At 40.5% G+C, this 25,983-nt stretch overlaps 2 protein-coding genes and 1 long non-coding RNA gene across 11 annotated transcripts in view; 1 reads left to right on the top strand and 2 right to left on the bottom strand.

Annotated features, from left to right (window-relative positions):
• Window positions 1-17,746, bottom strand: kif3a (kinesin family member 3A). 5 transcript variants are annotated; one of them, XM_037779303.1, is made up of 19 exons: window positions 17,556-17,746; window positions 15,096-15,378; window positions 14,684-14,828; window positions 14,005-14,089; window positions 13,691-13,796; window positions 12,705-12,844; window positions 12,363-12,560; window positions 11,998-12,172; window positions 11,810-11,908; window positions 11,005-11,085; window positions 8,516-8,524; window positions 7,801-7,957; window positions 7,496-7,676; window positions 6,144-6,254; window positions 5,787-5,912; window positions 3,737-3,790; window positions 3,557-3,625; window positions 3,310-3,440; window positions 1-2,132 (listed from the first exon to the last, which is right to left on the bottom strand). In XM_037779303.1, the coding sequence occupies exons 1-19, from the start codon at window positions 17,559-17,561 to the stop codon at window positions 2,084-2,086; spliced, it is 2,205 nt and encodes a 734-aa protein (XP_037635231.1). In that variant the 5' UTR covers window positions 17,562-17,746; the 3' UTR covers window positions 1-2,083. The 5 variants fall into 5 exon arrangements, with proteins under 5 accessions (XP_037635231.1, XP_037635227.1, XP_037635228.1 ...); XM_037779299.1 differs by lacking the exon at window positions 11,005-11,085 and having other exon boundaries at window positions 17,556-17,744; XM_037779300.1 differs by lacking the exon at window positions 11,005-11,085 and having other exon boundaries at window positions 8,516-8,521; window positions 17,556-17,744.
• The window catches only part of LOC119493833, a 15,105-nt gene continuing 6,198 nt past the window's right edge, over window positions 17,077-25,983 (top strand). For all 4 annotated transcript variants that reach the window (XR_005208031.1, XR_005208033.1, XR_005208030.1 and 1 more), the window contains exon 1: window positions 17,077-17,475. This is a non-coding gene — a long non-coding RNA (uncharacterized LOC119493833). The remainder of the gene's footprint in view (window positions 17,476-25,983) is intronic.
• The window catches only part of sh3rf2 (SH3 domain containing ring finger 2), a 19,323-nt gene continuing 12,856 nt past the window's right edge, over window positions 19,517-25,983 (bottom strand). For both annotated transcript variants that reach the window (XM_037779297.1, XM_037779298.1), the window contains 6 exons: window positions 21,849-21,970; window positions 21,506-21,676; window positions 21,031-21,305; window positions 20,664-20,938; window positions 20,239-20,543; window positions 19,517-20,111 (listed from right to left, as the gene is read on the bottom strand). In XM_037779297.1, the coding sequence (XP_037635225.1) occupies window positions 19,931-20,111; window positions 20,239-20,543; window positions 20,664-20,938; window positions 21,031-21,305; window positions 21,506-21,676; window positions 21,849-21,970 (1,329 nt within the window). In that variant the 3' untranslated portion in view covers window positions 19,517-19,930. The remainder of the gene's footprint in view (window positions 20,112-20,238; window positions 20,544-20,663; window positions 20,939-21,030; window positions 21,306-21,505; window positions 21,677-21,848; window positions 21,971-25,983) is intronic.

The following is a 25,983-nucleotide window of genomic DNA, read 5'->3' as shown; positions in this document are numbered from 1 at the left end:
TGAGATAAACGTGTAAAATAATTTAATAAATAAAATATCCAGGAGTTTGATGGATGTAAACATTTGACATACATTATGATACAAAATAAAAGTCAGTTTGCCTCCACTACAGAACATCATACAATTGAATTATCTCCACACAAAAAAACTCTTACTAGTGCATTAAACTGAGGCGTACAGTATGTAAGGTGTATTTCAATATAACATAAAGGGTTCTGACTTTTGAAAATAAATTAAAAAAAGATAACTTGCTTAGATTAGCGAATGGCACTAACATAAGAGCTGGCCGGCATGCATGCCCATATGCTTCTATAAAATGCACTTTTAAGTCACATACTTGATACTATATACCCTCCTCTCCTAGTTCCCTCCACATTAGTGTTTATCCTTTTTTTTCTCTCTCCACGTTAATGATTTATTGTATTCAATTGGAAGAAACACTAAGGCTGCAGCTTGTGCTCAGAGTAGAATCATTTGCTTTAATTTTGGTGAAAATACACCCTTAATTAGAATTCAATTATAATGTATTCACACCAGCAGGGCCGTTTTAACATAAATCAGTTTCTCACATAGCAGGAAATCAGTAACACAGAAGTTACAACTTATTCGGGGTGGTATTCATCGCAAAACACTTAGGGCAACTGTCATTGCTAATTTCAGACCGACGCAGTTGTCGTTTCCACGTCCAGCGCACACGTTGTGAAAGTAGCACGTGTACTTGTGTACATCCGTGCGTCCATGGGCGTGTTGGTCTTAAAATGAGGTGTGGTCAGCAGCATGGTTGCCGCATTGCTATCTTGAGGAAGCAGAAAGCCACTGAACAACAAAAGCCTGGTATATAAAGTCTGGCGCTGTATTTTCCTGCTATTTAAAGGGCGCATTGTTCAGATAATAAGATGCGCATACACAGGCTGGTTCACAACACGCGTACACTCTGCTTCTTACACACACAGGGACGCGGAGCAGCTCTCCTCCTCCTCGGTTAGATACAGGAAATACAGGACAGCACTCTGCTCCGCCCCTGCATGGAGAGATCACGGTGCACACACACCTCTGTGGCGTCTCCTCTCATCATCCCTCTCTTCTGTGTGTAAGAGTGTGGATGTAGGCTACTTTAAAGTTATACATGTTTATCATATTTAGCTTAGTGCTCATTATCATATAATGAATTTAACCTGCACCGGTTAAATAGGTAATAGGTGCATTTGCTCATATGCAGTCACATGGAGTTGTTGATGGGACGGAGGATTGGGAGGCAGAGGGTCCACCCACCTAGGATGCCGTACATCTGCTCACGCATTTTCACATTGTGCACTTTGAGCAGATCGGTTTCCTCATCAGAAAAGCACTCGCTTCTCCAATTTTGCTGTGCAGGAGCACCTGGCTTTTAATGGGAATGAGCGATGACGCTCAGATTGGTTTGATTACTTTTACGCCCAAAACACACCTACGATTAATTAAGAGACTAAATACAATCACTTAGCCCCTCGCGCCTTACTTTGCGTGCAGATTATGCGCCGTTTAACTAGCAAAAGTGGAGTTGGACACGCCCTAAATGCACTTGCGCCATGCACTTTAGACCATGTGCCATAGATGGTTTAAATATGGCCCACGGTGTGTTAAATACACTCAACAAATTTCAGAGGATATGAATGCAGTTTATAGTTCATGTCCACAACTCTATTTTCAGCATCTTCTTTCAGAGTGTTGGTCATTTTCAAAACCAATGATGTTGCAAGTGAAATAGGTTTATGGTAAATTCTTCCTTAATGCTAGAGATGCTTAGGTAAAAGAATTCAAACAGTAGCTGCTGCCACTGAAATGTGTTCCAAAGCAACATTAAAATGTTGGACATCCACAGAGAAGTCTAACACTATAACAAATAACAAGTCCTCTTGGCCAAGAGGTCTTAATCCTATCATAGTGCAGCTCCTTCACATTTAAAACCATACCAGCTATACAGTGTATTCAGATAATCTTTTAAATAATGTTTGACAATAAATTCTTCAGACTAGACTAATGACTTCTTTTCCTAAAGTAACACAAAAGTTGCAGAGAAACCAAGCTCTCCTCTACGGCGTCTTCACTGCAGAAGGGATTCGATCACAGCGTCTGGCTTTGCAGATCTTTTCCTGTGTGGAGATAGGTACACGATTAGTGTAATCAACGACTTCGGGGAACTTTCAGCCTTTTCATTTCTTAGAATAACAGTATATCATGATCACAGCAAATACCATCATGCTAATGCTTCATATCGACATTCTATAAATACCAGCAGACTAATTATACAGAGCGACCAAACATCCACAACCAATAACTCTTCTGTTTGCTCATCGTAGTATGATGTAGTGTAACTCAAGTACAGAAAAACAGGGTTAATCGCAAGGAGCAAACATTTTACGAGCAAGGGAAGTTGCAGATAACCGGTAAGAGTGTTAACAAATTACCACAGAACCAGGGCATCAGATAACGATCCAATATAAAAAAAAGCAGAGTGAAAATGCAAACCAAGAAACACGGATTGTAATCTGATTATTCAAACCACTTCCCAATGTTGAGAAGATATTAATGCATCAGTGTCTCTAAGATGCATAAACAATCTTTACCCCTCTTAAGTGTAACTGCACTGGTGAACAGTCCGTGGAATTGGACATTTACAAGATATTCCCCTGTGAAAATGGCAGCTGACGTGATATCGAAATTACGCTGAAATCAGCCATCTCCCGCCCCTTTCACACGTTATGTAACAGCAAAAAAAAAAAAACAGCTCACAAGTTTATTGTGTACGGTCAAACGGAAGGCGTCAAAAGTTCTGTTGAAGCATTTATCAGATCTCTGATCGGAACAACCACTCAATGATCTGTATGGGTGAGGGGGCCGTATCAAAGAGAGTCTGCGAAGACTCGTTTATAGTAAATCCACGCGAGTCATCCATGTGTTTGTGTAAGTTAGACTGATAGTTATTAGCTAGCCTTCTAAACTGTTTACTTAACTGCTAAACTGTACAAGTTATAGTTACAGCTTCAGGTGCATAACCAGCACCCGGTGGACTGGAAGAGGGCTGACTTCATTCTAGCATGTAGCCCCAGGAAACCAAGATAGATTCAATCAGATTTGTAATCTGAGCAACAGAGATGCATACGTGCCTAAGTGTACTTGAAAGTGCATTAAATCACATCTGCATAAGTGATTCTTGAAATGACAAAAGTACAGGCCAAAGACTGAGGAGAAACTACACAGTGGACTGGTGCATCAGTAATGCTTAACAGGATGTGAAGCTTCAGGCTGTCTGTGTAGAAAGTAGATTACCTGCGCCCAGTCTTGGGTCGGCCACTCTTGCCACTTTTAGAGGTTCTGGGTCTCTCTAGTTTCATCAGTGACTGCCGCATGCTCTCCTCTGTGTAGGCCAGATACACATGGGAAAGATCCACCTCAAATGGCTACAGGAGGCAGGGACAGAAGAAGAGAGAGGTCAACAATACATCATAAAGCATTACATCAGCCATTACACAAAAACAATCTCAGGTAGGAACAAAAAAACGTGCAAAGAACTCACATCTTTTTCTTTTTTGTCTGGAGCAGGGGTTTGTTTTCTCATATTGTTGCCAGTGTATGCCACACATTTCTGAAAAGCATGAGACATAGAACAAAGACACACATCACTGAGAAGTAGTCCTTAACTCAGTTTGCACCTTTAAGTTGTAGTGTGTGCATGAGTTATGCAAAGTGAGCTCACCAGCTGCCATTCTCCAATGTCTTCATTCCAGTGCACGTAATTCTCTATCATCTCCTACACAGGAAAACATGAGAAAATTAAAAAAAACTAGAAGCAAGGACAGACATTGTCACTGATGCAAAAGTCCCCCAAAGGGGCCGTTCACATGCACATTTTTTTGCGGCCTCAAATCCATTGTTGCACATTGTCGCACTCAAAACCAAACTGTTCCAAAGCGCCCATTATATAATTAAAATTGTTCAACTTTTGGAACGCTGCAGCGCGCATCGCTTGTCATGTGACGACAACAAATCACAGCCAGCAGATATCTTTTCTTTATCAGGTAAATATCAGTCAACTGTAAATATGGAAAAGTTAATCATTTTATTGCAGGGCTACCCAAAGCTTTATGATCTGTCCCACAGACTATTTTACTTGCTTCACACTTTCTGTCCGAGAACGTCACAACATCCAGTTGAAAGGTCAGCCAACCTGACACAGACAAATCGACACAATCGCCATCACAGCGCGCAGGTTTTGGTTGCTTAGTAACAGCAGGCGCAACAGGAGCGCAACCTCCCAGCACCTTGGGCAAATGGATGAACACAGCTGGCATTTTCCACGCGTTTTTAGACGCAACATTGTTGTGTTTATTAGGCCTGCCGGAGAGGAGGACGGGATTACCTCCAATGTTTCATCAACAATGGCCAAAATAACCACTATTGCTGCTTTCTACATGTTGTGGAAGTCCCAGATACGTCGGAAAACCACACACCGTCGTGTCTGGATTCATAACAACATCTGAAGGCGCATCAAGCTGTGTTCACTGTATCTAGCAAGTCACAAGTCGGCTGAATCAATCTAGTTTACTACAGCGGTATGAACGCAAAATAAACAGATTTTGTCGTGATTTAATTGCAATAAATGGATCAAAAGGATGCCAAATTAACTACATAATGATGCCGATGTGTAAAAAGTCTGAATTCATGCTTTGTCAGGTCTGTCCGCAAGACGACAAGCAAACAACTTTTAAAATGCTTGTTTTCTTAATCAGGGCTAGGCTAAGCAAAAAAATAACGCCATCTAGGTATGCATACGACAGCGACGTTATTGCTTATACCATAGACAGTCTGTGGTTTATACACACACATTTATCCACATAGATTTTCATCCAGTCTAGAGGTAGAGGTACTATCGTAGAGCTCTGGGTGCCCACAGACGACTACAATAGTTTTTTTTCCTCCATTCAACAACGTCTCGACGTCAATGACGAAAGGAGGAGAATCTCAACGCAGGGAGGCTTTTGCGAGATAGCGTCAGACAAATTTCTCGCTTGAGTTGAAACATTTAAATAAATGACACAAATTTGCGCCAGGCGACACGAAATTGTTGCGCGAGTCGAACGCCGTGTGAAAGCCTGTCAGCGTTGAGATTTGTGTCCTTGCATTGACTTTGTATGCGCAAAAAGTTTGCTTCGCTTTTGCAGTTTTTTTTATAGCTGTTGTTTGTGTGTGCATTTTAAGGTTTTTCTATTTACATTTAAAACCTGCAAAAATCTAAAAATGTTGTTAACTGAAGCATATTCTGTGTCACTGTGTGCCTCCTCTCCCTCTGGAGGGAGGTCCAATGTGTTTGTACAATGTGTGCAGCCTGCTACATGCTCATAATTTGGTAGGTTTGTGAGGGTGTGAGTGATGTATAAGCCAGGTCCATGAGGTTCTTTACATAAAAGAAAAAAACCTAAGCATATGTTACTACATGAATCTTATAATGCATTTATTTATATTGATTGTCAGTGGATCAATTGTATTAACTGCTTCTCTGCCAGGAGCTTGTGTCGGGTTATTAATCACATAATAGAAAAAACAGCTATATGGATGAAAATGAACCGTTCCAACACAACCTAAATAGTCTGTCAGTGACCAAAGCAGATTGTTTTATTTCATGCCTCTTCCTTGAATGTACTGATGCAAGAGAACAATACAAGTCATAGGTATTTAGCAAAGGCAAAACACTGAAAATCAGATAGAGTCGTAGTGCTACAAATGGAAGTACACAAACACATACACACCTGGTATTCCTGGGGAATAAAGTTGTCTATGATGAGCATCTGGAGCCGCAGCTCTCGACTCAGCTGGCGGATGTTCTCTAGGAGGCCCTCGATCTCTCTGTGGTGCTCTTGCTGCAGATCTGCCATCTAACAGACAAAACACGCAGCAACCAAGGGATCAATTTGTTTCATTCCCCTGATCAATCAAGACTAAAGGGTTGATTTTGTTTCGTTTCATAACGTATCAGTTCAAGCTCTGAGTGAATAATTTTTTTTGTATTTTCTATAGAAATTCAGTCTCTCATAAGAGTCTTGGGGCAAATGATCCTATGTGCTGTATGAATGTTGATGAGTGTTGCTCTTTTATGTTATGCTTACTTCTGATTTGGCAGCCATCAGCATGGTCCATACTTTCTTCAGCTTCTTGGTCTTTCCTTGAGCCTCCTCCTGCAAACTAGTGTACTTCTCTTCTATGTCCAGACGTTCTTGCTGTTTTAAGAGTGAGAGGGATTAGGGATTATGCAGCAGCAAGCAAGATGTAGTCTGTGGTAATGACTGTGAAGAACCTACATAGATAAAGGGCAGAAGCCAAAATAATGTCTAAATAACTGTTTTTGTGTGTAACAAATTGTTTTCATATCCTGAGGTTTGCATCACTTTGAACTGAAATGACACAAGTTCCCTTGGCATTTCTCTGAACACAGAGAAAGTGAGAGAGTGAGTATTATCTTTTAACCATATTTTCCAACCACAATGTGAATCAAGCTAGTGTTGAGTTTGACGGCAGTAGAAGAACGGTAGCAGACACCTAACAGGATATCTCATGTAGATTTTGATGTCATATCTTGCCACCAACCTTCCTTTTGGCAGAGATGTAGATGGCTGATATGTGGCTAATGATAGTACTATTCTAATTTCGGAAGTCAAATTGTTCATGGTAAATGGACTTGCATTTATATAGCGCCTTCTCGTCTTTTACCACTCAAAAAGCTTTGCACGACACGTCAGCATTCACCCATTCAAACACACACATTCATACACTGATGGCAGAGGCTGCCATGCAAGGTGCCAAACTGTTCATCAGGATCCGATCTAAATGCTCATTCACACACACATCCATAGACTGATGGCGCAGCCTTTGGGAGCATTTTAGGTTTCAGTGTCTCGCCCAAAGACACTTTGACATGCGGACTGAAGGAGCTGGGGATCGAACGCCGTCTTATTTATTTATTTCGGTCAAATTGTTCTTTCATTTTTTACTTAAGACATCTTAGCAAACAAACAAATACAGCATCAAGCATTTAACTCCAGGATGATCGGTAGACACAGTATTTGGTTACAACTTTAACTTCACTACAGTTACAGCATGACAGTGTCTGGAGTTTTCAATATGATGTAACTAATGCCCACATCCGTGTAATCAGAATGAAAACAGCATGAATGACTAAGTAAGTACTCTTTATACTCATTTTACATGTCTATTGTCTAAATACTGATCATTTCTGATAGCCTGAAGGGAGCGTAATCAATCTAATTCATCTGTGTACCAATTACTGTGTTTACATCACATATTTCGGTGCAAGTATTAAGGCATTTGCGCTACAGAGTCATAAAATTCCCGCAGTGGAAAAAAGCATCATCACTGAAATCAGCCATGCTTGTCATCAGCTGATCCACTAAGTGAAGTATTTGGTAGTTCAATTGGTCGTTTTTTGGTCATTTATCCTCACCTCTTTCTCCTCCAGCTCCCTCCGCAGCTGCTCCGCTCTCCTGCGACGTTCTTCCAGTTCATTGTTGGACTCCTGCAAAAGCTTCTCCTGCTCCTCAGCCTTGGCCAAGAGGTCCACCCCACCCACGATCACCTTCTTCTCTAAGGCCGACAATTTGTCCTGCAGAAGGTGATGCTCTTGCCTAAGGGGTTAGAAGTGGACCAGGCATCAAGCTACATTACCACATCCACTAACAATTAAAGGAGACATTACACATTATTTGTTTTGTATCATCATGAATACCGCAATTAAAAAAGTTAACTTACTGGGCTTTCAGAAGGTCCTTCTCCCTCTTCTCTAGCTCCGCTCTTGCCTTGTTCCTCTCCTCCTCCTCCATGTCCAGCTTAGCCTCCAAGGCCTTCCTTTCCTCTTCAATCTTTGCCTGCATCTCTACCATCTTGTCTGGGGAAACCTTCTTCTTCCCTTGAGAGAGACACACGGGAAACCATTGTGTCTTTAATTGACAGGTTGCTTTAGATGCATCTTCCTATACCAACTTACTTGCCTGCATATAGGTTACAATGATCTAAATGCAGATTAATTCATTCAATACTGTGGTCTTTAATCAGCATTAGTATTATTTAATATGTGCGGTTTTAGAGCATACATTTGCACTACAGAAGTTAAATTAACACTAAGACTGAGTGCCAGTGAGATCCAGCAGCGCAAAGTTCTGACTTGCTAATGCACAGTATTGAATAATTGTTAGTGTAAGCAACATTTGAAAATAAGGGGAAACTATATAAAGTGCAGGATTCTCTTAATGACTTGGTGGCTATGGAAATGAGAACACGAGACACATGGGTGGTAGTCGTATATGGACAGACAAAAATGTTAACAGCGATGATAAAATAAACCTCCGTTATCAGATTAGTCAGAGTTAGTGAAAGCTACTGAAACACAGCGGCCATCTGGGTAATTTGTGCGAGTAGAGATACCAGTGCTACAGGACAGTATGACTATGTAGATTCTTACACCAACCTCTTTCTTCTTGAATTAAGAGGTGTATAGCAAGTCAGACAGGCGGCATTTGCACCAGGAGGAGGAGAGAGAGAGACAGAGAGAAACACATTACAGAGTGATCTCGAAAGTCTTATGACTCTACAGAGTGGAACACCACATATGGGAACACCACATATGGGACAAGGAGTGGGAGAAAGACAAGTCAAACAAGAGAAAGAGAAGTTTCACTAATAATATCAAAATGCCATAGGAAATTTGACAGTGGATAGATGTGAGGTAAAAAAAACAAAGAAACATCACTTCACATAATGAAACATGATGTGGGTGAATTACATCTTTGAGGGACAGGAGTTACAGATGCTACACAAAAAAGCCTGGCAGACTTGGAGCCTGAATCTGAGGATATGAAATCGCCATGCAGAACCAGTCTATGATATCGAAACAATGCTAGGAAAAAAGTAGGAGAAATTTGACATTAGACTGTGCCAATTCTTTGGAAGGATTGGTGTAACGGTCCCATTTAAATTCATGGATCTGTCCCAAGACATCCTTATCAACACTTGCACACCAGGAACCTTCGCAATCATTTCCATGTAAAATATTTGGGACATGGTCAGTAGTAGTGGAGGGATATGGATGTGAGCCTACAGGAGTGGCACAGACACAGGGAAAGTATTAAGCCCCTTTCACACATGCACTGTAATCCATAAATGCTCTGGGAAAAATTTGCTCTGGCAATTTGCCCACTCACGACCTTAAACAGCTTGAGTCAATTAAATGAACATTAACAGAGAAGGTTACCAAAAAGTTGATTTACTTTGGTTCAATAAAAAAAACCTCTTCTGTGAATTCCTGAATCAATAATGAAATGTAAACTGAAAGAGATCACATACCTCCTTCTACCTTGGCTGCACAACCCTCTAAAGTTATTAATTAAAAAAAAAAAACATTTTATTTTAATAATAGAAAATACGTAGCAATTTTAATCTGCATTTGGATCTGGATCGGTATTTATAACACATAGTGTGAAATGGTGATGGACAATTATGGGATACATGTGACACATAGAAAAGATGTTAAGAAATCTTTTAAAGGGGGGAGCCCTGGTGGTCTAGTGGTTAAGGCGCCTGTCTCTCATTTCCTGTCATCTCTCTATTTTGTCTGTACGATCAAAGGCATAAGGCCCAAAAATTATATATTAATAAAATAACTCCTGAAGAAAAAAAATGGATTACAATCCTGGAATTATAGTATTTGTTTCATATTTTTATTGTAATAATCTTTTAAACAGCTTTCATTTTAATCCTGATATATTGTACATATTTTTTTATTTCATAGAATTATTTTCGTATTTCTATTGTAATTTTCTTCTGTTCTATATATTTCCTGACTTTGTATTTACTTTTATTTTTAAGTTTCTTTTCTCTTACTATGTTCATGTAATGCACCAATTCACCAAAGCAAATTCCTTGTATGTGAAACCTAGTTGGCAATAAGCCAGATTCTGATTCTGAGGCAAAAGCTAATCACTTGCCAATATGTCGAAAATAACTTTTTACCAAATACCACTAAAATTGTACTGAAATAAATAGATAATCTTACAAAAAGGTAAACAGAATTGGGCTTGCTGATGTTAAGGTCTATCAAATTTTCATGCAGGCCTGTTGTATTCAAATGTGAAAATTCAAACAGTTGCACAATTTCACACCCCCTTTAAGGAGGAAATACTACGAATGATTGAACCAAAGCAGTAGATGACATCATAAAAAAAACAAAAACCCCAAGAAAACCACCTACATACATATACAGCACTACCATCCAAAAAAAAAATATGACCACACTCAAACACATTAGTCAAGTTGCTCTCAATTTTCCACTTTCATTTATGCAAACTGTTTACTAAATATAAACAGAAAACCAGTTTAAGCTACAAACCGCATGCAGTAAGCAAAATTGGAATTGAAGAGAGAAACTTTGAAATCTTTTCCATTTTTTAAGTAAAGCAGTCTAGCCGCTGACAGACAGCACAGTCCTCTGTCATATTTCATTTATGATAAACTTGATAAGGAACATTTCTCGAGGGGAGCTACAGGGTGTTTTGACAACTACTGGGGGTGCATAAGTGGGGGCAAGCCTCCCAAAGCACTGTCTGCACTCAGCAATCAAGTCATGGAGATAAACAGTCAATCAGCTGCAAAATCTGCTTTCTAATCAGTTAGACAGCCTGCACAGTATAAGAACTGATACACTCTTAATCCTTGGTGTCATTTTTTTTGCAAATTTATACCCTCCGGCAGCGATTCCACCAGGGTATGAAGAAAATCTAGATTGGTCACGAGTGACCGACTCAGCATGGAATTTTTCCGTATAGAGGAGCTTAGTATAAACGCCAAAAACACTGCCTTACATTTACATTAAAAACCAGCAATTTTACGCGTTGCATGTGTGAAAAGGGCTTAAGTTTGTGGGCAGGTGGGTTGGTAGAGCAGAGTGCTGCTCCAACTCACTATTATGAGGTTTATCCTCAGTGGGGGGTGGCCCTGAGGAGCAGCAGGCAAATTCTGAGCTATTGCTGCTGCTGCTACTGTCTGAAAAAGAAGCAGAGGAAGCATCCCTCCCACCAAAGCCCAGAGTGAGAAACACGTAGAGGTAGAGAGCCGTCAGAGATTGAAGCAAAATGTTGGTGCTTTATGTAGGTCTAACAAATGACGCAGCTGCAGGCACACACATGCGAATTGTAGATACAGCACAGCACCATCCTCATAGAAGCTGAATGATTTGGTTATTATTAATTCAGAGAAAGCTAATAATACAGTATTGGAAAGAATAATAGTATCAACTGGAAAATATTAAAAAACAACCAATATAAAACATCGTTGAACATTCCTGTCAGCATTGCAACATAATGTGTTGACCTAATTATGCTTGTTCTACTTTTCTACTTCCTCTCAAAAACCAAGCAGGGTAAAAGGTGAGAATACAAGGGAAACTCCTAAATGACAACAGTGTTATGTTTATGGAAAACTTTTAATGAAGAGTAGAGCCTAACTAGTGACCTAAAAGCAACTTCAGCATGATCATTTCTGAGAAACTGAATGCTGACTCATATTAAAATTAACACGTTGACAAGAGATAAAACCAGATATACAAAAATGATACGGATATGTATCCAACCATTTACACAAACCACATGTTAAACCACTGCATGACAAAACACTCCCCACAGGCTTATGCAGATTGCATCAACACATTTTCAGTAATTTGCTCTAATGCACACTTGCATCCGTGTGTGCGTTAATCACAAATTCTTACCTCTCCTTCTCCTGCGGCCTTCTCCTGCCACCCCTCCTTCATCATCACCTTCATCCATCTCCTCTGATCCACTGCCCTCTGAGCCAGAGATCTCTTCACCTAGAATCGCACAAAATGTTTTAAAACAACACAAGTCAGTCTAAAAAAATAAATAATCGGCATGATTATTTTACTGCCTGGCTCATTACCTTCCACCAGTTTCTTCTTTAGCTCTTCAATCTCCTTCTGAAACTGGCGCAGTAGAGCATCCTTAGGATCCTCATTGATCCTGGCTTTGTTCTTGATGTTTTTAGCCCTATTAGCGTAGCGCAGGGTACTGATGGTCTCATCATAGTTATAGTCTGCAGGGCCTATATTTGCACACTGGTGGGGAGAAGTATGTCATTTAAAAAGTGATGAAAAAATCATAATGTCAAAGTCGAGTATGACAAAATGCTTAAAAAATGTCAATAAGCACATTTATTGCTCTCTGAAATGAAGCATTTGTTGCTTAGAACACTTCAGTTTGTTGTGCAACTCTAAGACGCATGCACTTTTCAAACTTTCACTCTACCATCATGGTCTTGGAGTTTCCTCCCAGTGAATCCTGCAGCAGACGGGTCAGTTTAGAGTTCCTGTAGGGCACGTGTGTGCTCTTGCCGTCCACCAGAGCAGAGATGACGTTACCCAGCGTGGAGAGAGAGAGGTTGATCTTTGTTGCTTCCTTTAAACGCTGACCTGTGGCTCCAGTTTTGCCCTGTCTCTCGGAGCCCTGTAGGGGTAGGGTGGCAGATTAATTGGTGGTGGTCAGATGGTTTGTGGACGATATGGCATATATCCTAGTTGCATCTGTATCATCTTATTTTCTAGGAAGTAATTTATTTTTTCTCAAACATTTCTGGCCATGGATACATACTGCAAGATCAACCAGATGAAGCTTTCCCATGCGCACATGCTGGTTTCCATCCACACCCTTCTCACTGCACTCGATGGTGATGGTGAAGATAGCATGAGAACGGGAGCTGTGTTCATTCATGTTTGTGGCACCGACAGACCCTAAACACAGTGAAACATCATTTGATCAGACAATATGACTCATATGAGTGTGTATAACATACTTATGAACTTTAAAAGGGCTTAAGGGGCTTATTGGCTTGGGAAACATACGTTTACATTACCAAAGCAACTGTGAAATAAAAACAAAAATCTGGTCCTCTCTCTAGGTTACATGGTGGTGAGGAGGTCATGTTGCTCAGGCTCTCTGTTTGGTGACGCCTGGAAGCTGCATGACATCCTTGTGGATCCATCTTCTCATATATGTTCACATTATATGTATTCATTTTTCGTCATATGGATTGTCTAAGTTGTATTTTCATTATGTTGTTACTCCTCTGTACACACAACATCTATTGCACATCTGTCCATCCTGGAAGAGGAATCCCTCCTTTGTTGCTCTTCCAGAGGTTTCTTCCATTTTTTTCCCCTGTTAAAAGGGTTTTTTGGGGGGAGTTTTCCTCATCCGATGAGAGGGTCGTACTGTAAAGGACAGAGGGTGTCCTATCCAGTACATATTGTAAAGCCCCCTATGGAAAATTTGTGATTTTGGGCAATACAAATAAAATTGACTTAAGATTTGAGCTAAAATTAGATTTTTTTTTTTTTTTTTTTTAAATGATTATCTCTGCACTCTCTATTCAAGCAAGCTGCAAAGTATGCACAAGTGTTCTTTGCACATAAGCCCATTGCTTAATAGTTTGCATGCACTGGATTTTGAATAAAGAAATCTACTATTATTATCATTATATATATATATATATATATATATATATATATATATATATATATATATATATATATATTACTATGTATTTCTGTCTCCATGCTGTCAGTTATTCTGCTTACGATTTTTGTGGCCCAGCGTCATAATCCTGTCCATGTCGTCGGCATTGTTCACGACGTAACCAGAGAGGTCTTTGATATACACGCCAACATCTGGTCTTTCTTTCACCTGTGAGGAAAAAATGAAACTATATTATGAAAAACTCCTGTCATCAGCATCAAACAGTTAATACAAGCAAATTTGTTCAGTCATCCTCTGCTTGTTTTCCTGTTTAAAAAAAATGACTGCATTTCCTTTTATGACAGATCTTGCAAAACAGTTTTGATATGAATCACTGAACTCTATGTTTTAGTGTTGGTTTTAAACATCATTTTACCTCTAGCCTTTGCATCTGGTCTTTGCCCAACAAGTCTCGCACTTCCTCATTGTAAATTTCCAGGTACGAAACACGAACCAAAAACCTGTAGAAGTTAAATGTGTATTTAAAGTCAGATAAATGCTGAACTGTAAAGCAACAAATGGCAAAACAGGCTTTGTAAATACATCTTTCACTCATGATACTTGTGCCCCTTGAAAAGAACTCTGTTTACATGGAGTCTTTGATTCTGCTAATAAGACCTAAAACAGAAAAAATGCCTCCCATAAGCAGTCTAATCAAAATAAATATCTGAAAGTGAGTGGGCTAAACTTTCACAATCCTTTTAACAGATGATAATCAGTTTTTTAAATACTTGGTATTTTCTGAAAATACATGAGCTCCCTCACTTCAGTAAAATTAGAAATGCACAACCCTCTCCACCATTATTTGTTATTTACAATTTTGTCTTTCTCAAAGAAGCCATCTTTGAATAGGTGGTATTCTTACTTGCAGGGCGATAAACAAACGCTTGTCTTTAATTCAGTAAGACTCATAACAGTCCATTCAGATGAAACTCTTGCTTCAGTACACTTAATTTGGCGCTGATGTACACACTGGGAACTGGACTAATTATGTGCCTTGACAAAATATATTTGGCTTATTTTACTGAATGTTGGCTGATTGATTGCTCTCTTACCTTGTGTCACCCTCTGCCTTGGCAATGTGACCAAAAACATGAGCAAAGGAGTTTGGGATTATCCCTCTGAGTTCTGGCACTGCTCTCACACCCTCCATGGTGAATGTTTTTCCGGTGCCAGTTTGCCCATATGCAAAAATGGTGCCTGAAATTGGACAACAGAGCATAAAATCACAGTGCCAGTGCTGGTGTAGAACATGAATATTAAAGATACAATTAATAATAGTAGTTATTATATTACTGTTAATAATGAAAACACAAAGTTGAGGGTTAGATTTATTAGAGGCTACTAAGTGCATGTTTGAGTGTGTGTTAAAATGCCTCAGTTGATGCAGTCATTACACAGATGATGCACATTTACAGTAATGGTTTATTAATTAAAAATCATATGTTATGTCACATTAATTTTTACCATTGTATCCCGCTAATACTGAGTCAACGATGGGGCGGGCAGTGAGATTGTAGACATCCAGCTGTTTGCTTTCTTGTCCAAACACGGTGTCAAAGGTGAAGGTCTTGGGAGGCTCATGGGGAGTCTCCAGTTTGTTGACTGTAATGGTCCCACGGTGCTCGTCCACCGTGACGGCCTGTCTGTGGCTCATCATCTTCTCCTTCTGGTTGAGGGGACGACATCTCACCACCACCTTGACGTTATCATTCCCCTCCTGCTTGTCAGGTTTCTCAAGCTTATTGCTCTGAAAAAAAAGAAAAACCGGACATTGATAAGGTATTGTTATGCCATAGGGTGTAACGTTAAGATAAGATCGAATTTTACTAATCCCGAAGGAAATTCTTGTACCAGAGATTGCTCAAAAACACAACAAAAATTACAACAAGTTATAAAATAAAAAAGTACTATTTCTAGCACCAGTGTTTAATAGAATAACAATTAAGTAAGATACATTTAGTAAAATGAGTAAATAAGATAAGTAAAATAAAAAAGGTAAAGTAAGCTTACCAACAGAAAAATAAGTAATATTGCACATTAATATTGCACACAATGAACAGTGATATTGCACATGAGAATGTAAAAAGTAGTATTGCACATGATAGTGATATTATATTTGTACTCAGTGTCCGGTGTTTTCAGCTGTCCTTCCTGCAGAAGCTAAGTTATGTACAATTATGTACAATTCCAGTTAAACAACATGGACATAAGGGCATGTATAGCTAAACAAGCTAGCTAACGTTGGTCGCTTGACCGTTATCTGGTTGACCGTTGGCTGGGTTGCTAGGCAGGAAAACGCTAACATTAGTAACTGTGGTCGCTTGAACGTTATCTGGTTGACCGCTGGCTGGTTAACCGTTGGCTGGGTTGCCAGGCCGACAAACGCTAACCTTAGTAACGTTGGTCGCTTGACCGTTATCTGGTTGACCGTTGGCTGGGTTGCCAGGCCGACAAACGCTAACCTTAGTAACGTTGGTCGCTTGACCGTTATCTGGTTGACCGTTGGCTGGGTTGCCAGGCCGACAAACGCTAACCTTAGTAACGTTGGTCACTTGACCGTTATCTGGTTAACCGTTGGCTGGGTTGCTAGGCAGGCAAACGCTAACCTTAGTAACGTTGGTCGCTTGACCGTTATCTGGTTGACCGTTGGCTGGGTTGCTAGGCAGATAAACGCTAACCTTAGTAACGTTGGTCGCTTGACCGTTATCTGGTTGACCGTTGGCTGGGTTGCTAGGCAGATAAACGCTAACCTTAGTAACGTTGGTCGCTTGACCGTTATCTGGTTGACCGTTGGCTGGGTTGCTAGGCAGATAAACGCTAACCTTAGTAACGTTGGTCGCTTGACCGTTATCTGGTTGACCGTTGGCTGGGTTGCTAGGCAGATAAACGCTAACCTTAGTAACGTTGGTCGCTTGACCGTTATCTGGTTGACCGTTGGCTGGGTTGCTAGGCAGGCAAACGCTAACCTTAGTAACGTTGGTCGCTTGACCGTTATCTGGTTGACCGTTGGCTGGGTTGCTAGGCAGATAAACGCTAACCTTAGTAACGTTGGTCGCTTGACCGTTATCTGGTTGACCGTTGGCTGGGTTGCTAGGCAGGAAAATGCTAACCTTAGTAACGTTGGTCGCTTGACCGTTATCTGGTTGACCGTTGGCTGGGTTGCTAGGCAGGCAAACGCTAACCTTAGTAACGTTGGTCGCTTGACCATTATCTGGCTGACTGTTGGCTGGTTGACCGTTGGCTGGTTGACCGTTATCTGGTTGACCGTTGGCTGGGTTGCCAGGCCGACAAACGCTAACCTTACTAACGTTGGTCGCTTGACCGTTGGCTGGTTGACCGTTGGCTGGATTGCTAGGCAGTCAAACGCTAACCATAGTAACGTTGGTCGCTTGACCGTTATCTGGTTGAGCGTTGGCTGGTTGACCGTTGGCTGGGTTGCCAGGCCGACAAACGCTAACCTTACTAACGTTGGTCGCTTGACCGTTGGCTGGTTGACCGTTGGCTGGATTGCTAGGCAGTCAAACGCTAACCATAGTAACGTTGGTCGCTTGACCGTTATCTGGTTGAGCGTTGGCTGGTTGACCGTTGGCTGGGTTGCTAGGCAGGCAAACGCTAACCATAGTAACATTGAAGATGACGTTAGCTTAGGTAAAGGTTTGCACAATAAATGGACAAAGGTACATTTGGAAAATTATTTGACGTCAAACCCCTACACGCTGTTAACACTTCGCGCGAATTCGATTTGTGGTGACTGGCAAAACCCCTTGGCAAAACCCACCAACCATTTCCTTGTTGGCTACTGGTGAGCTACCGATGCTACCCCGGTTAGCATCACATCAGAGAGGTAGGTCGGTGGAGGAGGAGGAAGGGAGGAACCCCTTACAAACAAACAACAGAAACATGCAGACAGGCTGGTCGACTTACCGGCATAGTGAGAACGCGGAAAGGCGGCTATAGTATGTGTATAGTGACAGTGAAATATGTGAGGCTTTGTTCATCTGACTCTAGGTTATCCGATGAATCCGCAGCGCAGCGCCCATACCAGAGACAGACTAGCATCCGATAGCTTGTTGTCAGGGCTGCGTCACACTGCGCATGCGCTGGAGAGGGAGGTGGATGGAGGGTCTTCAGCTGGCTGGTCACACTGACTGCTTCAATGTATATACTGGGGACATACATAGGCCAAGGTGGGAAGTATTGTGGTGGCAGTTTCTATTAAAACAAGACACAAGCCAAGGTCACAACTTGTCTTTCAAGTAAATTTAATAAGAAAAGCATCTGCAGATGGACTCACAAGCACAGTCACCTGAGTGAACTGAAACAAGTGAGCCCCAAACACAAAAATAGTCAGGCCTTTATACATACTAATACAAAACACACAGATAAGTGCAGTCATGAAAAAATAGTAAAGTGAATCATTATCCTTAAGTCAGCAGAGAACAGACAACAGAGCATCACAAGACATAACGAGTACTTCAGCCATCATTTGTTTATAGAGGTTATCTGTCAGAAGACAAAACTGTTGGGTCACTGTTTTAATGGTTAAGGTGACAAGGTCTGCTAAATGTGATAAATTGGCAGATAATAAAATCGGCCAGGCCGATATTAGCTAATTGCCGATATATTGGTATTGTGTATATGTGAACAGATAAGTAGGCTATCAACAAATTGCAGTAAAGACTAACCCAAAGCAATGCTTGAGGTTATTTAGGAACAGTGTCTTCCATTACATAAATGAAGACATAAAATAACAAGTTAATTTTTCAACTGCAATATGTCCCACTCAGTACTAACTCTTTAATAATGAAATTTAAAGGATTGTCATCTAAAATGTTTGTTTCTTATGTGTTTATGTGAAAAATTAAACACCAATATACAATGTTCTGACTTTCTTTTCTTTTTTTTATAATCATCAAATATTGATATTGGTATCTTACTTACTTACCTACTTGGTCGTTGTTGCGCCGGTTGGCACATGGGCAAGGACTAAGGATCTCAACTCATCTCTGTTGTTTGCTTTCTTCTCAATGCTGTTCCAGCTGTATCCTCTCGTCTTCATCTCTCCTTCGATGGTTCGCCTCCAGGTTGTTTTGGGCCTCCCTCTTTTGCGTTTTCCCTCTAGTGTCCAACGCAATGCCACTTCTGTCATGTCATCAGATGGATTCCTTAATACATGTCCAAGCCATCTCCATCTTCTTCTTATCAATATTGTTTCCATGTCCAAGCACCCTGTCGTTTTGTGTAGTTCATGGTTTGTAATCTTCCTAGGCAAGAATATCCTCATGATCTTTCTGAGGCCGGTATTGTGAAAGCTGGAAAGCTTGCCTATGTCTCTTTCAGTCATTCTCCAGATATTGGTATCTACTTGTACTATTACAGAAAGTATATTGGTATAAAATCCTAATTTTGACAAAGTGACCCTTTTCAAGATAAAATCAGGCACGCTCCACCTTAATATATATACCTGATATATTACGTTAACTGAAATTGTGCTTTAGTGGCACAATTTCAATTACTTTTTTAAATTTAAATGACCACAAACCAGTTGACACACAGTGAACTAGTGGGGCCCCTCTAGTTGTAGGTAATCTAGCCTTGCTGCAGCCAGCCAGGTTGCAGAATAAGTGCTAACATGTAGAACATAGGGTAACCCCCAAAACATAATATGGAGTGGTTAACTCTGCTGTAATACTAGAATAGTTCTTGCATGAGTATTTTAACATGCTGCAAGAACAGCTAGGCCAACTTTGCTTACTCATATATCTTAATTTGTATTTGAAGATATGAATGCAGGACTTTTGCATTCAAGCAAGGATTTCTCCATTATGGTACTGTAGTTAGTTAAATGATTATAGTTAACATCTAAAATACACCAAAATACAAAACATTTTTATGTATAGTTTATTACCACATAGGCAGTACATATATTTTACCTCATAATTTCTCTAAATATATTTAAATATAGTTTGTTTCTTTGTGGGTTTTGACAAAGGCACTCACCAATGTGTGTAACATGGGTATTAAACAAGGAACAGTCTTTAGGTGGGATTCTGTGTAAAGTCTTATAATAGTACATGTGTAACAAACATGCACATACATTAAAGGACACACTATATATCTCTGGAGGATTTAACCACACTCTCATATGCATTCAGGACAAAAATAAACACCTCCTACAAAGGATTGTCAATGGCAGTATTAACCTTTGGACCTCAACACACATCTTGTTGTTCAGCAGATCATTCAAGTCATTTGGCAGTTTGAACACGTGGAATATAGAAATATACATAACAGTGCAGTCAGCTGAGCCTCTCGAGGGCTTGAAGAACAATGCTGTGGAATAAGCCCGTCTGCCCGCTACTCTCCTGAGTAACCAGAACGCGTCCATCGGGTCGAGCCCTATGCACGAGGACGAGGTCTCCTTGAAGCAGACTGAGCTCTGAGTCCGTCTGGGCTAAATGCGTTGTGGTCACTCTGTGTCTGGAAAAAAATAAAGCAAAGAGGTTTTTGTCCAGTCCGTCAAATCAATGAAAAACTTTCAAGTCTACCCTGTCTGATAATTAACATGCTTTTTATTTTCAAGGACGAACAGATAAATTCAACGTACCTGCTGGGGCTGAACTGAGCCGACACGGCTGATAGCGACGGCTGTGACAATATTGGTTTCTGCTGGTTCAAATTTAGATCCGAACTGGCATTTTCAAGGCCTTTCCTGAGAATAGGAGCTTTTCCTTCTTTGAGAATGATCCCTGGTCCGTCTCTTCCCAGCGTGAGCGATGGGGCCCACACTTCTAACAGAGGGGGGCCAGGGCGGCTGTTGGAGGGAACGTGATTTCCTGACGACCAGGAGGCGGTCCGACGCCTTGGAGGAGGGGAGTCTTCATCTGTGAAGAACCGCACTGACTTTGCCGGCTAGGGGAGTAAAATATTTACTGTAAAGCACATGCAGATGCACATGAAGAACACAGAGTACTTAGCTTCAGACAAATGCATGCTCATGCCTCTTGCAAGAAATCACAAGTATGACATTACCTTGTCTGTATTATTCTTGTGTGAGTCGGGTCTGACTAGAATTGAATGAGGCCCATTCGGAGGCTGTCTGTCATGCTCATGTGAAGCAGTGAAGTTCCTGTCCTTAAAGACTGCAGCAGCAGAGGGCGCTGCTGACTCAGTCATCCAGCCGCGTGGTCTGCCAGAGTTTTTCTTCCTCTGCAGGGCAGGCGAGTAGCCAGACGTCTGAACTTGTGCAAAGTGCTGCGAGTTGGATGGGAAGTTCAGATTGGACGTATGGGAGAAGTGGTTTGAGCCTGAAAAAAAAACATTTAATAGGCATTCATTGACAACCTGGCAGAATCTCTAATTTAATCAAGCAGTTAGAAGGTAGATGTTTATCACTCACCTCTGTGAGGGTTAAAGATGCGCCTCACAGTGTCCCAACCTTGTGAAGCCCCATAGAGGGACGGTTTTCCAGCGCCAGTGGATGACATTGCATGCTGTGCTCCATTTGGTACAGATGGGATCTGTCCTGATGAGTAAATCGCTCCATCAGAGTTTACCCTATCAAGAGCAAGGACCACAGCAGGATTCTTGGCAGCTGTGGGTTTCTTTCCAGCTACTGTGTTGTACTGTGAGGACGCAATAGCTGCTTTGGTCTCCAGGAGTCTGGCTGAGGTTCTGCATAGGCAAAGAGACACTTTAGTACATACTGAACTATCTATCTCTTGTACTGGAGTTAAAGTTTTGATCCAAGCACCAACATCAGTGTTTTATTTCTGTTTCATGATGACATGTCGTCCTGCCCACACTAAATTACTGTCTGAATGCAAATGTCATTCAGCTCCCACTTTCTGCAGTCAGGGATCACAGCCTCTCACCTGAGCACAGGCGTGATGTAGTTGCTGGGCAGAATGCCCACTTTGCCCGTTCTGAGCGATAACCCACGCAGCCAACCTTCCTTGAACTTTCCGTACACTCCCACCATCTCTCCTTTCCTCAGCTCCAGTTCCTCAGGCCGTCGTGGTTTGTAGGAGTACAGGACGGCACACCTGAGGAGTCACACAGGGGGATTGTCTATGTCACTGCCACACTTTCTACGACATAAATCCAGATTATACTGCCTTTTTATGGGTATTTGAGTGTTTCTTTTTCTATTCATATCTTGCACCTGCGATCTGACATTATCATATCATTAATATAATGTTTAAATCAGTGACTCACACACTGATGGAGAGCTGCTGCGTGGAGGAGTGTTTGCTGTCTGCAGAGGCAGAGGACATTTGAGGGTTCACCAGAGCCATAGAGATGGTGGGTGGAGTCTCACTGCTCATCTTCTTCTCGCTCTGTAATGGGAGGGATTAAAAATTCATCATCATATGGAACGCAAACGATGATGCATGGGACATTATTTAAGAATTTATTGTATTTCTGTTTGCAAACTTGCTTTTACGCATCATTGGGCAAAAATGTCATAATAACCTTTCAGCATATTGTAATTCAAGTGCTCTGAGAGAAAACTACACTTCTGCACCTCCTCATGGCTCTGTTTTCAGACTTTAAAAAATCTAGACCATGACGGGAGACTTTGGCCAATCACAGGTCATTTCAGAGAGAGAGTGTTCCTATTGAGTGTTCAAGCTGGTGGGCTGTGCTTGGTAAACTTTCTAATTTCACAGCTAAACAGTGCACTACAAGATGTTTCTGACAACATTTGAGGCGAGAAATAGGCATTACAGTTACAGAATATTAATTCATAATTGGCGCTGCCTAGTTTGACCGTTTGATTGGAGTTCGCAAGTGATTGACAGCTGCTCAGAGACGGCAGACTCCAGCTCGGCTCTGATTGGTTGTTTTCCTCCGGTCTGTGAAATCTCGCTGATGCTGTTAGGAGCACCGGAGGACACCAGAGGACACAGAGGCACATGATTTTTTTTCAGATTACCTGTCTCATGCACTACTGTCAGGATATAGTAACCGTTTTATATAAATAACTTTTTTTAAATCATATTTACTCCATTTCTACCCACTTCGGCTTTAATGGACTAATAAAGTATTTTGAACTGAATTTAAAGGTTTTATTGATAACATTTTTATGTAGACAAATATTATATTAAAAATAATACATCCACAGAACTTTAAAAGGGTGCCGAATAAAAGTATGGCTTTTCCTGAAAAAAATGATTATGATTGTGAAATAATCATTTAAAAAATGTTGGCGGGTCCAAAATGAATGTTTTGTTTATCTCTGTGGAAGATATCTAACGTTTGGTTCCCACTTCTAACAAGGCTTGTGAGCCAATACTAAAACAACATTGGTATGACGTAGTGTCTCTGGGTCGTCAGTTAGTGTGGAAAAAACGGATTAATGGCTGAGACTGACGGTAAGTGCCTGGCAGGAGGAATGATCACAGCAAGCAAAAACAGTTTCAAAGGGAATGCGTGTACTATTTTAAGACAGGCAAAGATGTGAACCCATCCTTTAATATCTTCCTTCTCACAATGTCAAATAAGCAGAACTAAACCAAAATATTGGTGTTTTAATGAGGGTGGTGGAGACACTATCTACCACGTTGCTCCAAAATCTCCCATAGGTGTTCAGTTGGGTTGAGATATGGTGACAGCCAAGGCCATAGCAGGGTTTACTTACTCATCACCTATTTTGAAAGGTTTTTTTTCCTTTAATTTGTCACCTGTCTGTATATTAGATACGATTTTTTCGATGTTATTAACTCCAACTTCAACTATAAAGAAATGATGATGTATACATTTGAAGTTATGTAAAATACAGTAACACTAAAAAATATATATATATAATGTCCTGGCAGACTTCTTTTGCATTTTTATCTTCATAGATCTGAGCTGCTCTTTTTAAAGCTGAGAAACTCTGACAGGCTTGAAGTCAGCAGGCTGTGAGTCAGGCCTGACACAGTCAGTGACTAGCAGGGAGTGACACTGAGGTGTGTCTCAGAGCCGTTAACAACACAGTATGAAACTTAATCCCTAATTACTTAATTGCCAAAATGAGACTGGCCATTTAGTGAGATCTTTATTATATACTTTTTTATTTTGTCCTCTGACCAAGCAAACCCCACACATAATGTTTTCTGATTGTACTATTACAGAGAGGCAAAGACAACTTTCCCAGTGCTATTATCTCCGCAGTGACGTCTACAGAGGGCTGCTGCTATTTACAGCACTAAAGCATTAATGCTGGCCTGTGGGCCTGGGGTTCCCTCCATACCTCCTGCAGCTCTGCCACCATTAAGCTGCATTCACACTGCACCTCAAAGAAGCACAAAAGAAGTCCTAATTAAGAGGCAGCCATTGCTATAGGCACAGCCTCACTTGTCAAAGGCAGTGCTGTGAGGCAGAAGAAAGCGAGATAAAGTTATGATATAATGTACTCCATCATATAGGAGAGTGGATGGATGAGAGTGCATCACTGTTATCTAAAGTTGCTTTGGCTATGAGTCTTTTGTGACATTCACATGACATTTACACTAAAAGCAACTTCCTGAAGAAAAGAGAACTTCCTGTCCTTGCCTTAATTTCTCCGTGTTGCTGAAACGGCGAGAAAGCAGAAGCAGCAGGATGGACATAAAGTCTTTTAACAGCAAAGCACTGCCATCTTCTTAAATTGTGTAATACTTTTTTTTCATGCATTCAATTATTTACTTCTTGTCATTACTCTGTGTCCTTTTTCTATTCTTGGTTTGCGTTTTATCAGATACTGCGTCGGCTATGCTGCAGTCACGCAATGGCCAGGTTCAGTGACCCAGCAGTGGCAGTGGCTATATTTACATGGAGAGAGTAATTCCGCTATTGCATGCAGTGAATAAAGTCTTATTTAGTGTAAATGGTTGAGATAGTACTCCTGCAGCCAGAAGTAATGCTGCCATAAATAGACAAATTAACAGAATAATAATGTTCACCTTTTGGTGTTCTCCTGCCAGCAAGAACAAACAACCAGCAGTAGTTATGTTAGAAATTTAATCTGTATTCATTCATATGATTGTTTATTTCATTATGTCTAATCTATTTATCTAATTTTGAACACTGAGTTTCTCGCTCGAATAATGTCTTTCAGTGCATCAGCCGATAACCAGGTTCCTTACTTGTAATTATTTTAAGAAAATAATTCCCCCTGCATGTAGGCTGAATATAACAAATGTCCAAATTGATACAGAGCTCAGCGACGTAAACAGTGGATGAAAAATCCCCAAATCCCACCCAAAAAAGATATTGTTGCAAAGCTCAACACTAGCTCATAAAGTGTGTGTTAAAGTGTGGAAAAAAAAGATAAATAAAATGTGGTTTTGGACACACAGGATAGCCAATACGGTTTCTGTGAGATGAAAAAAAGTGAATTAATTACTGACATGTGAATTGTGAATAAAGTAATGTCACCAAACTCTATAAATAGTAACATTAGGCTTGTTCGAGATGAGCCAGGCCACCAGCGATCACCAAACTAAACGCCTGGTTGTTGCTTGGTCTAGGAGCTCATTGGCTCAGGTGATGGACCAGCAGCAATTATGTTGTGTAGAACATTTTTATTAAGTGTAAATATTTGGATTTTATTCACAATCACATTTTAGTTGATGAGCCAAGAGAAGCAGAAGCTGGGTTGTGAACGAGTTTGAGGTGGAAAGAGTCTTTACATTAAATTTTTATGTAGGCCTAAAATACGTTATTAAATATTGAAGTTTCATGACAGTATCACTGATTTACTGCATTTTAAATAAAATAATATTTTTTGAATAAAAGCGTAATAGATTGGACAATTAAATAAAGTTTTATTAGGGATCAGGATCTGATCTATTAGGAGATAATTATACAATTTTCTGTAAAATTTTCTGGAATATATTCTGGGCAGACTAATGGAAATTGTCCTATTTACAATAACTGCAGCTTTTTTGCAGTATGGTAGGGCTGTAACTAAGGATTATTTTCATTATTGATTAATTTGGGGATTTTTTTCTTATTAATTAATTAATCATTTGATCTGTTAGAAAATAGTGAAAAATGCTCAGACAATATCCCAAAGCCCATGATGACGTCTTCAATTTGCATGTATTGTCGAAGTCGAAGACTCAAAGATATTCAGTTTACTATATGAGAAAAAGAAAAAGCTCAAATTTGAGAAGCTGGACCAAGAGAATGTTTGCTTGAAAAATGATTTAAAAAACAATTTATCCCTGCTTTTATTTCATTCCATCTCAAATAAAACTCCCCCTTCACCTGCCTCAGCGAAACATCTGGGACTGCTCACAGGTGGTCCAAGATGCTGCTGCTGAGCTTTTGACCAAGTCCTCTAAAATGTCTCATGTGACAGTGATCTCTATTTCTCTGCACT

Source organism: Sebastes umbrosus, chromosome 9, assembly GCF_015220745.1.
Source record: "Sebastes umbrosus isolate fSebUmb1 chromosome 9, fSebUmb1.pri, whole genome shotgun sequence".
Taxonomy (NCBI): Eukaryota; Metazoa; Chordata; class Actinopteri; order Perciformes; family Sebastidae; genus Sebastes; species Sebastes umbrosus.
The sequence above is the reverse complement of the archived record's forward strand: the minus strand, read 5'-3'. Positions and strand labels throughout refer to the sequence as shown.

What these genes read in the sequence shown, in the direction of transcription:
- kif3a (XM_037779303.1), bottom strand. An exon ending in AAGGACCTTCTGAAAGCCCA is followed by an intron (nt 7,677 to 7,800) that starts GTAAGTTAACTT and finishes CTAACCCCTTAG; the next exon opens with GCAAGAGCATCACCTTCTGC. An exon ending in GGGAGCTGGAGGAGAAAGAG is followed by an intron (nt 6,255 to 7,495) that starts GTGAGGATAAAT and finishes CTCTTAAAACAG; the next exon opens with CAAGAACGTCTGGACATAGA.